At 48.5% G+C, this 12173-nt stretch overlaps 1 protein-coding gene across 3 annotated transcripts in view; it reads left to right on the forward strand.

Moving 5' to 3' along the window:
- Nucleotides 1-12173, forward strand: part of MAP2K6 (mitogen-activated protein kinase kinase 6) — an 84978-nt gene that overhangs the window by 45681 nt on the left and 27124 nt on the right. For all 3 annotated transcript variants that reach the window (XM_044982991.1, XM_044982990.1, XM_044982992.1), the window contains exons 4-9: nt 3515-3628; nt 4723-4842; nt 5923-6039; nt 6820-6871; nt 9649-9776; nt 11289-11366. In XM_044982991.1, the coding sequence (XP_044838926.1) occupies nt 3515-3628; nt 4723-4842; nt 5923-6039; nt 6820-6871; nt 9649-9776; nt 11289-11366 (609 nt within the window). The remainder of the gene's footprint in view (nt 1-3514; nt 3629-4722; nt 4843-5922; nt 6040-6819; nt 6872-9648; nt 9777-11288; nt 11367-12173) is intronic.

Genomic DNA, 12173 nt, shown 5'->3' on the forward strand with positions numbered 1-12173 from the left:
TCCATTTGGTCTTCCAGCGAATTACCCAGCTTAATGAGCGTGGCCTCATTTCCCTTTGCAACACCCTTTAACCCTTGCCCCCGACACCACACGCTTAACGGGATTAATAGTAACGTAGTCAGGGGCAAGGTGCTGATTGCTAAACCCTGGGTAATGTTAGTAGTTTACTTCTACTTCATTCTCCCACCACCAGGATCAATACAAGCAAAGAGGATGCAGCCTTAGAAGTTTACTTTTTAAATGGTCTGTGTGAGCTGTGGTGACCACTTCTAATAACTGGAGTATCTGCCCTGGTTTAATCACACCCACCTGCCTGGCCTTGCACCATTGTTTGGCGTCCTTGCTACGAAAGCAAAGCCCTCCTTCAGTTGCAGAGTTAACACTTGTATCCTCAGCTGCTGGACTTAGCACACAGGGTGCTGCCCAGCTCATCCAGAGACGGACGTGGAGTTGAGGCAGGGTTTTAAAATTCTCTTGAATTGGATGCAGGCTGAGAGTTTCCCAGAAGGGCGCTGGATGAGTTTTCTAGAGCTCCAGCCGCTAGCAGTAATGCATGATCTTAACTCTGGTGATCCCAAAGACTCCAGAGAATTCCCTGACAATCTCCTTGTGACTGGAGTCAATGACACTAATTGGCTAGGATCGCCTGCTGGTCCTGATGTGGGATACTGAGTGAGGGCATTATGCAGACCTCCTGGAGGGACTCTGCTTAGAATGCTGGCAAAGAACTAGATTCGCTGCTAGGAATCTCCATGTGCCTATTAAGTGTGACTGGCCTGTTCATTAGCCTTTCGTTTGGGGGCGGGAGGGGTTCCTCCATATTGGCATTGGATTCCGAGGATGCTCCCATTTCTCTTACCTACTCTCATCGTCAAGGCAGCCCTCCCTGCATCAAACCAGTGAGAACCAAATGGGCTCTTGCTTCTTCAGTGGCCAGAAGCTGATTGCTCCTCTGTAAAGTGTAATCGCCTCAAAACAGCCCTAGATACCATTGACCCACAAGGTGGGACATAGGGGAGCAGTGATCGGGTATGTACGTGTGCACGCACCATGAAGACCTCAAAACTGAGCTGGGTCACAACTTGACCTGATCACCTTGCAAATGGCCGTTTTCTCCTAGCCCCAGCTGGAGCAGAAAATAGGGCTTGTTTTCTTTCCCGTTTTTCCTGCCTTCCCTTGGATACTGACTCATTCCCCAGGAACAATGTCCCTAGCTCCAGCTGAGGTGTGAACTTCCACTGTTTGTTGCTGGACTGTTAACTTCAAAGCCTAGTTCCTTCCCTCTTCCCAGACGCTATTAAACAGCTTCCCCAAGCGCTCAGCCTTGGCATTTCAGTGAGGAACACCTCTTCTGGCTTTCACTCTGAAGACACTTGACTGGGAGAACTAATGGATGAGTGGGGAGAGAGCCCACTCTCCCCTCCTGAAATATAATCAAAGCCAACACAGTCATCCCCGACAGCTTGCAGGGCTATACCATGGATTGTCAACCCTGGCCGTGAGGAGGATCCAAAATCTTTTTTTTTTTGCTGTCAGAACATGGGATGGCTGAAATATTGCATTAAAAGTACGCTGGGTGGGTGTACCTCTACCAGCAGCAGATCAGAATCAGTCTGATCTACTGCTGACTTAACCTGCCTCCTAAAGTCTTTGACTCCTTTCTTACATTGGAGGCTTTACTTCATCTGTGCTGCTACCATGAATTTATACATCCAAGATTCTGAGCAGCACAGGTCAGCCTGTCCCAAAATCAGATTCTGAGGAAAGCAGGCATAGAGTCCATTTTCATTTGACATTGTAAATTTTTCCAGGAAAACAAGAACACGCAACAGCTATTTTTATTAGTGTGAATGTCCCAGAAGCATTAATAAATCCAGGCAGTAAATCGGTTAGGACTATCTCTTGCCACTGAACATCAGCCAGTGAATTTATTAGGTGATGTATTAGTTCATTAGCATTTTACGATATCTGTCATTGGGCGTTTGTCTTTCTTTTCTTTTTAAGTTTGAATGTTTATTTTCCCTGGCATAGCGCTGGGGCTGGGAGATGGAACGGGGGTGAGGGATCTGCAGCTCAATGGCCCAGCATCAAGTCGAAGAAATACCTGCTGCTAAAGTGATCCCTTGTTCCAAGAAAAGCAGTTCACACCCACAATCCCAAGAAAGAGGGAGAGAATTCCAAAAGGATCTCTGCATGGAGGCAGCAAGACTGTGCTGGAAGGTGCAAAGAGGCATGCCCTCATACAATACAGAGCTCAAGCTTTTTTTTTTAATATGGCTTTCCATGGATTGGCTAGCGTTCAGTACCCTGGTAGAAGTTAGCTGTCTCTCTCCCAGAATGCATTTGTCCTGCAAGGTTCCTTTAGGACATGATTTCATCATGCTCTGCTTCCACAGGCTGTGTTGTGTTCCCTAGAGTAGGCTACTTGTTCCTTTCTCTTTAACGTTGCTGCTAAATTTAAGAACGCTACCCGAAAAAGAGGCGAAGTGCTTGTTTCAGAAGAGTTTGCATTAAACAGCGGGCACAGTGTTGGACAGAAAAAGATGCCTGGATCCATGTTAACACAAAAAAAGCTAGTGAGGGCTATTTTTACAGTAAATATAATTGTGACCAAACAGCCCGCGTCCAAGCTGTACAGTAACGCAGTGTGTGCGCCCAAGCTCTCGGAATCCTCTCCAGACAGCACTTTTCAGGCGGCAGTTTTTCTGCTGCTCAGGCAGAAAGCGGTGTGGGATTATGTGCTGTGAATCAGTTCATTATAACCAGTCGCTTTCAGCAGGATGATTGACTTCTGCGGTGGGGCGTTCAGCCGGATGGAGTAGCAAAGACATATTGCAAAATCCAAAAATAATAAGAAGCAAAAATACAGCCCGTGCACAATATTGCGTCGAAAAGAAGAAGGGGCAGGGTAGACCGCAGAGCTCGAAACAAAGTCGTCCTTTAGGCAAAGCCAAGAGAAAGCAATCTGTAACGCTAGACGAAATAAATCTACCAAGGTTTAAAGTGGCACTCTCAGCTCCGATCTGGCCCCAATACAGGTTTGTAGACACAAGCTTTTCAAACCCTAAGACCATTTGGAAATACTTCCTTGGGTTATTTTTTTAAAGACATTCCCGTGGGAAGAGTTGTTTCAGCAGTTTTCGGCAGCGTTTTCAACGACGGTTGCAGCACCGAGAACCTGAAAGTGAAACTGACTAAATGAAATGGGAACTGGCTTGATTTTCCTTGCCTAAGATTTAGGAAATATAACTGAAAAGGTTGGAAAGTCCGTTCTTAAAGCTCTTTCAGCTCCATGTGAGGTGCTGGTAGTCACACAGGTAAGTGCTGCACCACTGTAGTGATATACCTCTTCCGGGGCCGCCCCACCAGTGGGAACTGGTGTTCAAGCAAGGCCTAAATCTTAGGAGTTCCTGACTTCCGTTATCGCACTGACCATGCTGCTTCGGTGAGGAAAACTGTTGCACCTGTTCTGTTGCCTTTGGCCTTTTTCACTGTGGCTCTTTTCCTTCCACAGAACTTTGAAGTGAAGGCCGATGACCTGGAGCCGATCTCTGAACTGGGCCGAGGTGCGTACGGGGTGGTGGAGAAGATGCGGCACATGCCTAGCGCACAGATCATGGCGGTGAAGGTAGAGTGAGACTCCTAAGGTGTTTTCTGTATGTGCTGGCCCTTCAGGCTGTCCTCAACATACGCTTCCACTCTTACCTTCACTCGAGTAGGCTCAGTCTGACAAGGGACTTACTCTTTCCATATGGAACAACTCAGGTGCTGAGACGGACAGGCCATTAAGCCTAATTCAAGCCCAGATCTACACTGGGAAAAAAGGTGTGTTTTTCAAATGTGACAGCTGACGTGTTTAAAAATCCTAGTGTAGACAGGGCAAGTTATTCATCTGCACACCTAGGACTTTAAAATGCCTTAGCTCTCGTGTTTTGAAAGTACACTTCTTTTCTTAGTGGAGATACACACTCCGGCTTAGTTGGAAAACCAACTACAGCAGGTGTGAATTTGTCCCATTAAGTCAGGAGGATCCATGTTTTGCACTGCAGGCCACTTAACAGGAGCCTAAGGGTCACATATAGTTAAGAGCACCCACTTTTAATAGGCATGTGCAGACCGTGGAGATCCCAGAAGACTTGTGGGTGGATGAAGAAGCACCGCAGCATACGAAGAGATGGATTCTCCACAGGCTGTACCTCCCTATTAAGTGTAAGGACTGTTCCTTTGGCCTCTGCCTCCCTTCTGCATTAGAGCTTTAGAAGGAGATGAATGTCTCTTACTGCGAACAGAACAAAAAGATGCAAGGAGTGTCTGTGTGCACCGCTCCAGCTCCGATTTAACATGACATTTTGGGGGGGCAGATAGATCTTTGTTGTAGTCCCTCTGACTGAGGCAGTAATCGCAATACACTCTGATCTGAGCCCTGGACCAAATTCTCTGCTGGCGTAAATTCCTGCAGCTCTGGAGTGGTGGCAGTTTACTCCAGCCTAGAATTTGGCCTCCCAGTTCCCTGCTCTCCATATGACCACAGTGCCTCTCAGCTGTAAAAAGAGCCAGGAAATGGGGAAATGATTTCGAATCCGGAGTAAATGCCGGGACTTTAGTGTGTTGTGTTGTGTGGAGTTTTCCCCTCATGTAGCTGCTGTGAGCGCACGTATGTGAGTGAAACACGGCATGCAGCTGGGAGACTCTCAGCCAGTGCTAAAACGCTCTCTCTTCCAGCGGATCCGAGCCACAGTGAATAGCCAGGAGCAGAAGAGGTTACTGATGGACTTGGACATCTCCATGAGGACGGTAGACTGCCACTTCACAGTCACTTTCTATGGTGCGCTCTTTCGAGAGGTACAGCATTCTGGATTCCTGCCTATGTCTTTCCCCTACTTGGCACTTACACTTACTTGGCTTGTGATGTGATGGGCCATCTGTTAAAAAAAAAAAATAACAGAAGATAGAAGATTAGACTATATTGTGAGGCTTTTCTCCCAGCCATCTAGACACTTAGGCTGTGTCCCTGCCTGGGATGTCTGTTTTAATACACCACCATCGGTGTGCACTCTGCTATGCAGATAGGTATAAAGACCTGATCCCTCCCTTGAGGAACTTACAGTCTGATTCACAAAGGCTTCCTTGATCAGAGGAGACAAAACCCCCATGGATCCTGGGTGAGGTGGCTAAAGCTGTCTCTATGGCGCTACTATTTTCGATGGCGTTTGTTTAGACCCGGACAGTTGTGTGCTGAGAACATCAGCTCATGGCACATTGAGGTGCATAGAGTTTAAAGCCAGAAAGACCATTTGGTTCTCTCATCCGACCTCCCATTTATCACAGCCAGTAAATCTTACCCAGACACCCCTAACACACGGTTCTCCGAAACATCTCTCCCATGGTAAATACTGATCTAGACTTGAACTGAGCCAGGGAACTAGAGAAGAAAATCACCACCGGGGGATTTTTCAAAAGCACCTCAGCCCTATTTTCAGAAGTGATTTAGGCCAAAGTGACTAGTGATTTTGGGTATCTCAGCTTCTGGGTGCTGAACCTGGGACACCTTAGAGGGGCCTGATTGTTAGAAAGTGCTGAGCACCCATCCTCTGGAAATCTGCCCCCTTTGAGAAATCCCATCCAGAATCTCTAGTCACTTGTGAAAATCTTGGGGCCTTAGGCACTTAGGAGCTTAAATCCCATTGACTTTCAGTGTGGCTTAGGCTCCTAAGTCTTTTAGGTGCTTTGGAAAATTGTACCCAGTATTTGATTTTTAAACCCTTGCAGCACCATATATAAATCAGACGCATTGTGTGCTTGGAGGAGAATGGAAAGCCCAGTGCAATCTTCTACGAGACGTTAAAAAAGCCAGCAAAAGCAAGCCAAGGGCGAGTGCTGTAGGAGAGACTGGGCAGACGTTTGCTTTCTCTGTCCCCCCAGGGAGACGTGTGGATTTGCATGGAGCTGATGGATACCTCATTGGACAAATTCTACAAACATGTCATTGACAAAGGCCTGACGATTCCTGAAGACATCCTAGGGAAAATAGCCGTCTCTGTGAGTACAGGCGGGGGTGATGTTTCTGTGAGGATCTAGCGTCTCTGCCATCTGAGCCCTGGGATGAACTTGGCCCACAACCCAGCCCACATGCGAATTCTTATTTGGCTTCCAGTATTTGGTCCACGATTACGTGTCTGCATCTCTGAGCCATAAATACTCTCAAATCTGCCGATCTGCTTTTCAGTTAGGAAGCAGAAAAAACGATTGATGTGGAGAGGGCACAGCAGCTGCTTTTCCTTTGCATCAATGTCATTCCCAGGAGATCTCTGAGCATGCACTTTCCCTTAGAGCGGCATGGATCAGAGGGAGGTTAGCTGGTGGTTGCGGGGAGGAGACCAGCCTGCCAGGGAGGGAGGAAAGCTAGCGAGAGAGTCAAGTGGAAATCAGGGAGGTGAACACATTTTGCATGTCACATACCTCACAACCATTGCCATGAAGAGTAGATCCAGGGCTGGAGGAGGGCAGCAGCCCCCAGGAATTCCTTCGTTAAAGATCTGTGTAGCAAGAAAAGCTGAAGGTGGCTCGCCTGAGTGAGCTGCATTCTCAGCTGTCCACTAGGAGTCGCTAGCCCACACCTGCCGCCGAGCATGCTGCCTCCCTAGCACACAGAGCTGTGTGCTGCCAAATTGACAAACCAAGATTGTCCCCCCAAGCGGGGCCGATGGGGGCGAGCGTGGGGCAGTCGCTGTCGAGGCAGGAGAGGCGAGCTAGCAAGGTTTGATCAGCCACGTCATGCTGCTGCCAGCTGTGGTTCACTGTAGATTTGTTGTGTTTCAGATTGTAAAAGCACTAGAACATCTACATAGTAAGCTCTCCGTAATTCACAGAGGTAAGTGTGACCCGCGCAGCCTCTGGCACTGCTTGTTTCTCACTGACTCCTGTGCTGTGCTCTGAGTCCAGCAAGGCTTATACTCAGAGCCTGGCCTGGTGCACTAAAGATAACCCAAATAATTGAGGTTGGGGCGGCAGGGGAAATCCTGAGGTCCAGCAACCCAGGATAACCCAAAGCCTGCTCAGGATGAGTGATGGGTTGTTGAGCTGCTCTTAAAACTGCATATGACTTGCCAACACGTCTCCCCTGAAGCTGGACACAGAAAACAGCCTCCACCTTCACTTGGCTAGCAGAAGAAATGGATCATTTGCCTGCTTGCTTCACTGGATTCCTCCTCTGCTTCTGCTTCCCCATTGCATTCTGGGAAGGGCACACATAGCTAATTATGGACCTGACTCAGAGCTCTTTGAAGTCCACGGAAAGACTCCCATTGGCTGGGATGGGCTTGGGATCAGGTTCTGCATCTGCAAACTCCTCTCCTGGTGCAGAATGGGGCAGAACCGCCGTTTGGTGGCATTTACACGAAGGCAGGTAGGAAGTCTCAGATTGTTCACCCTCTCATGCAGGCCAGATCAACAGCTTGGCCTGTGGGAGAGGCATGAACATTCATTTATAGATGACTTAAGCTTTCATAAGCCTGACATAGGTACTAAAAAATAAAAATTGGGGCCTACCATATTTTCCTTTCTGGCATCCACATTTGACCTCCAGATCTGTGATCAAACCTGCAGTGTTTGGCAATATGAGAGACACTGGCAGGGTAAATCTCTTACAGGGTGTGTTTCAAGCCCCCCAAATTTCCTGACCAGTGTTCGGAATCCAAAATTATTAAAGCTGAAAAAATGTTTGTTGTGTGTTTGTACAGCACCTTGCACAGTGGGGTTTGGTTCCTAACTGGGGCTCTCAGGTGCTACAGCTGCTTACAATAGCAATAATTCATTTCCCCATTTGTTTTGGGTTTTTTGCACTCCATTTTAGTGTCAGATCAGTTTCAGGATCAGACTCTAATGCGCTCATGCAGCACAGCAGGATTTGAGTTGCAAAAGCTGAAGGGGTGTGATTTGGGAGGGTTTGTTTGTTTGTTTTGTTTTTAGCAGAACCTAAATTTGGGGTTTAAACTGACAATGTCCCCTTTAAAGCAACAACCTGCATTCAGGCGGATGCCGAGAACCTACATGACAGGAAACTGGCTAACTTGCTGTTTTACCAGTTGGCGCGTTTATGTAAAGGATTGTTTTCCATTTGTTGTCACGAAAAAAAAAAAAGCCCATATCTGCAGCGTGGCTGCTGGGGATAGAGCTGTTTGAAATGACAGGCGTTCAGACATAACGGGGGATTGTGTCTTGTACGTAATGTGTGCGCTTGAGGTTGAGCTCCTGCCTTCTGGATATTTTATGGTGGGTGGGAAATGCCATTTCGCTTCTGGATTTTTGTTTGTGTGATTGATTTCAATTGAAATGTCCTTGTTCCGACATAATAAATGAGGTGGGAAGAGCTCAGATGCCAGAGGCTTTCATTGCAAAGCCCTGATTAGAGACAAGATGCTAAATACCATGAACCTCCAGGTTCTGATTAGCAGGCTCAAGGGGATGGTGGCACCATTAGCAACCCTCAGATGCCCTTACAGCTTTGTATTCGTCTATAATATGTGTATTTAGAGCAAATGGTTCAGAAGTAAGGGTGGGTGCCCCCAGCGTGAGGGATGAGCCCATGGTTAGGGGAGGGCACTACCCAAGGATATAAACAACCTGGGTTCAAATCCCTGCTCTGCCAAAGGCTCCTTTGTGTGACCTTGGGCAAATCTCCTAGGAAACTGAGGCACAGAGACACTATCTGAATAATGGGGTTAATAGCACTGGCCGGCCTCACACATTCATGAGTGTGGAGTGCTCACATACTATGGTGCTGGAGGCTAGATAAGTATGATAGAACAATAGAATTTCTGACACCTTGGGCCTCATTTCCAGGAAGGCTGGGTGCTCCCAACTCCAGCTGAAGTCCGTAGGAGCTGCAGGTGCACCCATGGGTGCTGGCTTGAAGTGGTTTCCATCATAGATTTTACAGTTTGGTTCAATTCCTCTCAGCGCTTCTGCTACACAAATTGTTCCAGCACCCCTGGGTGCATCTCTGATTCTGGCCCAAGGTGATTCAAGTTGGACACCAAAACTAGATGCCACTCTTGAAAACTTTGGCCTCTGTATCTCCTTTCCCCAGCTCCCTTCCCTCCTTCTCCCACCTCTTCTCTCGCCTCCAGTCTTTCCAGAGTCCCACCCTTCTTCCCTGGCTCCTGTCCCTTTCTTATCTTATCTCTGGGGTTTTCCTTCCTGCTGCTGTGAAAGCATCTTCCGTTAACGCATCCTCACCACCCCCATTCCGTGATGGATTTTCACTGGGGAGATTTTTGGTATCTGTGCTGCCGATGGTGTGCTCCAGGGGTGGCTTTAGGATGCTGCTCGGTGATATCGCTCTTGTCTGTGACATCATGATGCTGCGCCCTACCCAAAGTAACAATAACAGGGAAATCTGTTAGTTTCCCCGGGAGCAATGCTTGTAAGACGTGGGAGGGGCTCTGCATTTGCAACGGCTTCCAATCTTCCTGCAGTGGCTAAAAAGCCCCGCGGATGACGTGCCCCGTGGATGGACGCAGTCGATATTGTTTTGGTGCCCGCTGGTGGTAGGAAGCTAACCCGCCCTGTTCGCTCCCAGGGATGCTTTAAAATGATGGGGCAAGGCCCAGTTGTGAGAGTGACGATGGTGTGTGTTCCTTCTTGCAGATGTAAAGCCCTCTAATGTGTTGATCAATACACTGGGGCAGGTGAAAATGTGCGATTTTGGAATTAGCGGTTACCTCGTTGACTCTGTTGCTAAAACCATGGATGCAGGATGCAAGCCCTACATGGCTGTAAGTTGAGAAGATGTGTGGGAGATTGACTGCCTTACTGTGGAGAGGAATGTGGCAATAGGTGATCTTAAAACAGAGCAACTTCCAGCATGTGTCTCAATGGCTTGCTTAGTGAAACATGCCTCTGTAGTTATTCAGTGTCTAGGGATAGCTCAGTGGTTTGTGCATTGGCCTGCTAAACCCAGGATTGTAAGTTTAATCCTTGAGGGGGCCACCCAGGGATCTGGGGCAAAAATCGGTCAGGGATGGTATTTAGTTGGGGATTGGTCCTGCTTTGAGCAGGGGGTTGGACTAGATCCCTCCTGAGGTCCCTTTCAACCCTTGTATTCTATGGTTCTATTTGTAAACATAAAGACGAGGCTCTCACCGCTAAAGCTCAAGGCTGGGAATCAGGACTCTTGGGGTCTGTTCCCAGCTGATACTGACTCACTGTGTGATTGTAAGGAAGCCCCGGTAACCTCACTTTGCTTTAATTTCCCAGTTTGCAAAGTGGGGACATTAACACTTTTAGCAACATCCAGGCTCCTCCTTGAAAAGTCAGCAAGAGGCACCCGTGGGCACCACGGAGGGGTCAATTTAGAAGAGTCAGGTACCTTAGGGCCCATGAGGTTTGGTATTCTGGGGGCCCCGGGACAGCTGCTGTTTCGGATTCACTTAGCAGCCAATTCACACAGCCTCTTTTGGCTCTTTAAAGAGATGGTTTGCATTAACCCTTTCAGCGCCATTGCCCGGGGGGAGAGGGTTCACGATGCTACACTATTCGCGGGTGCTGCCAGTGCCGCCTTTTGGCCCATGGTTCCCCCCATGTTTGATCTGTCTGTGTAGCAGCAGCTTTGTTTATAGCTTCTAAGTCAGGATGGATCTCCCCTGCCTTGCACTTTTCTATGCCTGTGTGAGAGTGGGTGTAAAACCCTACCCGGGCGGGGGGCGGGGGAATCCTTTGCCCACAACCCCTGGTGGAGCATTTTACTTTGCCGAGGGGCAAATACCTACATGAGGCTTTAGGCACTAGTGAATTGTGGCCTCCAGTCTCCTGGATAAATCCGGGCCAGACCATGTTTCGAATTGGGAACTGGGGAAACAGGAATTCAGCGTCTACTATCTAGACCTCAGAATGCAAATGCCATCCACTTCCGGTCCCCAGTCTTGTTGCCTGTCCCTGCGGGGAGACTAACAGAGACCCTAGGCTGGATGCAGCCAAGAGGTAATAGGGGAGTGGAGTTTGAATAAAGAAATGGGTTTCCTCTCAAAGACTCCCCTGGGGGTTGGGGGTTGGTCCTGTGCATTCAGCATGGTTAGTGCTGCAGCGGGGACTGCCTGCTGGAAGGTGTTCCACCCTGGTGATGGGGCAGACTTGCTCTGGGGACATTTGCTGAAGCATAGGGGATAGTTGCTCAGTTTGGGGAGCTCACATCAGTGTTAGCAGGCACTCCAAGGGGATGGAGAGGGGCGGAGCGATGTAGGGATTGAGCCTGTATGTCTATTTCAAACTGTCCTCGTCTCTCTTTCCAGCCTGAAAGAATCAACCCCGAGCTAAACCAGAAGGGATACAGCGTCAAATCGGATATCTGGAGTCTGGGAATCACCATGGTAGAGTATGGAGCCCTGAAAGGGCATCTGTGAAAGTGATTGGGGTTTAAGGGAACACTCAGCAGGGCTGGAAGTGCTCTCTGGTTCTGTTTCCTTTTGGACCTCTCCCTCAGATCCCTGACACAGTTCCAGAGCCGGGGGATATTCACCTCTCCCTGCACCAGGAGCCCATAACATCTTGCAGTTTAAAGGAGAAGGAGCCTAGTGCTAATTCACTAAGCCAGGTGATCTGAGATCCTAGTGATTGTCACTAATCATACTGGGCAGTCAGCACCTAGAAACTACAGCAACAAACACTGCTGCAAAACAGTCAGTCATAGCAGACCCAGCACACAGGCAGACTCCTGAGTCCAACTCGCACGTCATTGAACAGAAACCAAGAGTGGACTCCTCTGAACGCCCAAGACAATGTGTACCAAGCGAACCAGTAAGCAGGAAAGGACCCCGATTTCTCTAACATCCAAAGATCTCCTTCAGTGTCCCCTCTGAACACCCCTGCAACTCAGCTGCCCACATCCAAGTGATGTACTTAGAGACCTCAGGCCTTATAGCTACAGCAGTCAACCCAGAATGCTTTTATCCTTTAAAGGGACAGTGTTGTATTCTCACACTGAGCGCCTGAGATTCTCCCGTCCAGGTTAACAGGAGGGTTGTCTTTCACTGTGCAGGAAAAAAAATAGGAGGAAGGGGGTTGGCCGCCAGTAAAGAAAAGAACATCGACTTGTTCATGCCTGGTGCATCCTTGGGCCATGCAAGTCATCCACATGGAGGAAAAGACCCACTGGGACCCTCAAATAAAAACCCAGT

This window comes from Mauremys mutica, chromosome 12 (assembly GCF_020497125.1).
Source record: "Mauremys mutica isolate MM-2020 ecotype Southern chromosome 12, ASM2049712v1, whole genome shotgun sequence".
Taxonomy (NCBI): domain Eukaryota; kingdom Metazoa; phylum Chordata; order Testudines; family Geoemydidae; genus Mauremys; species Mauremys mutica.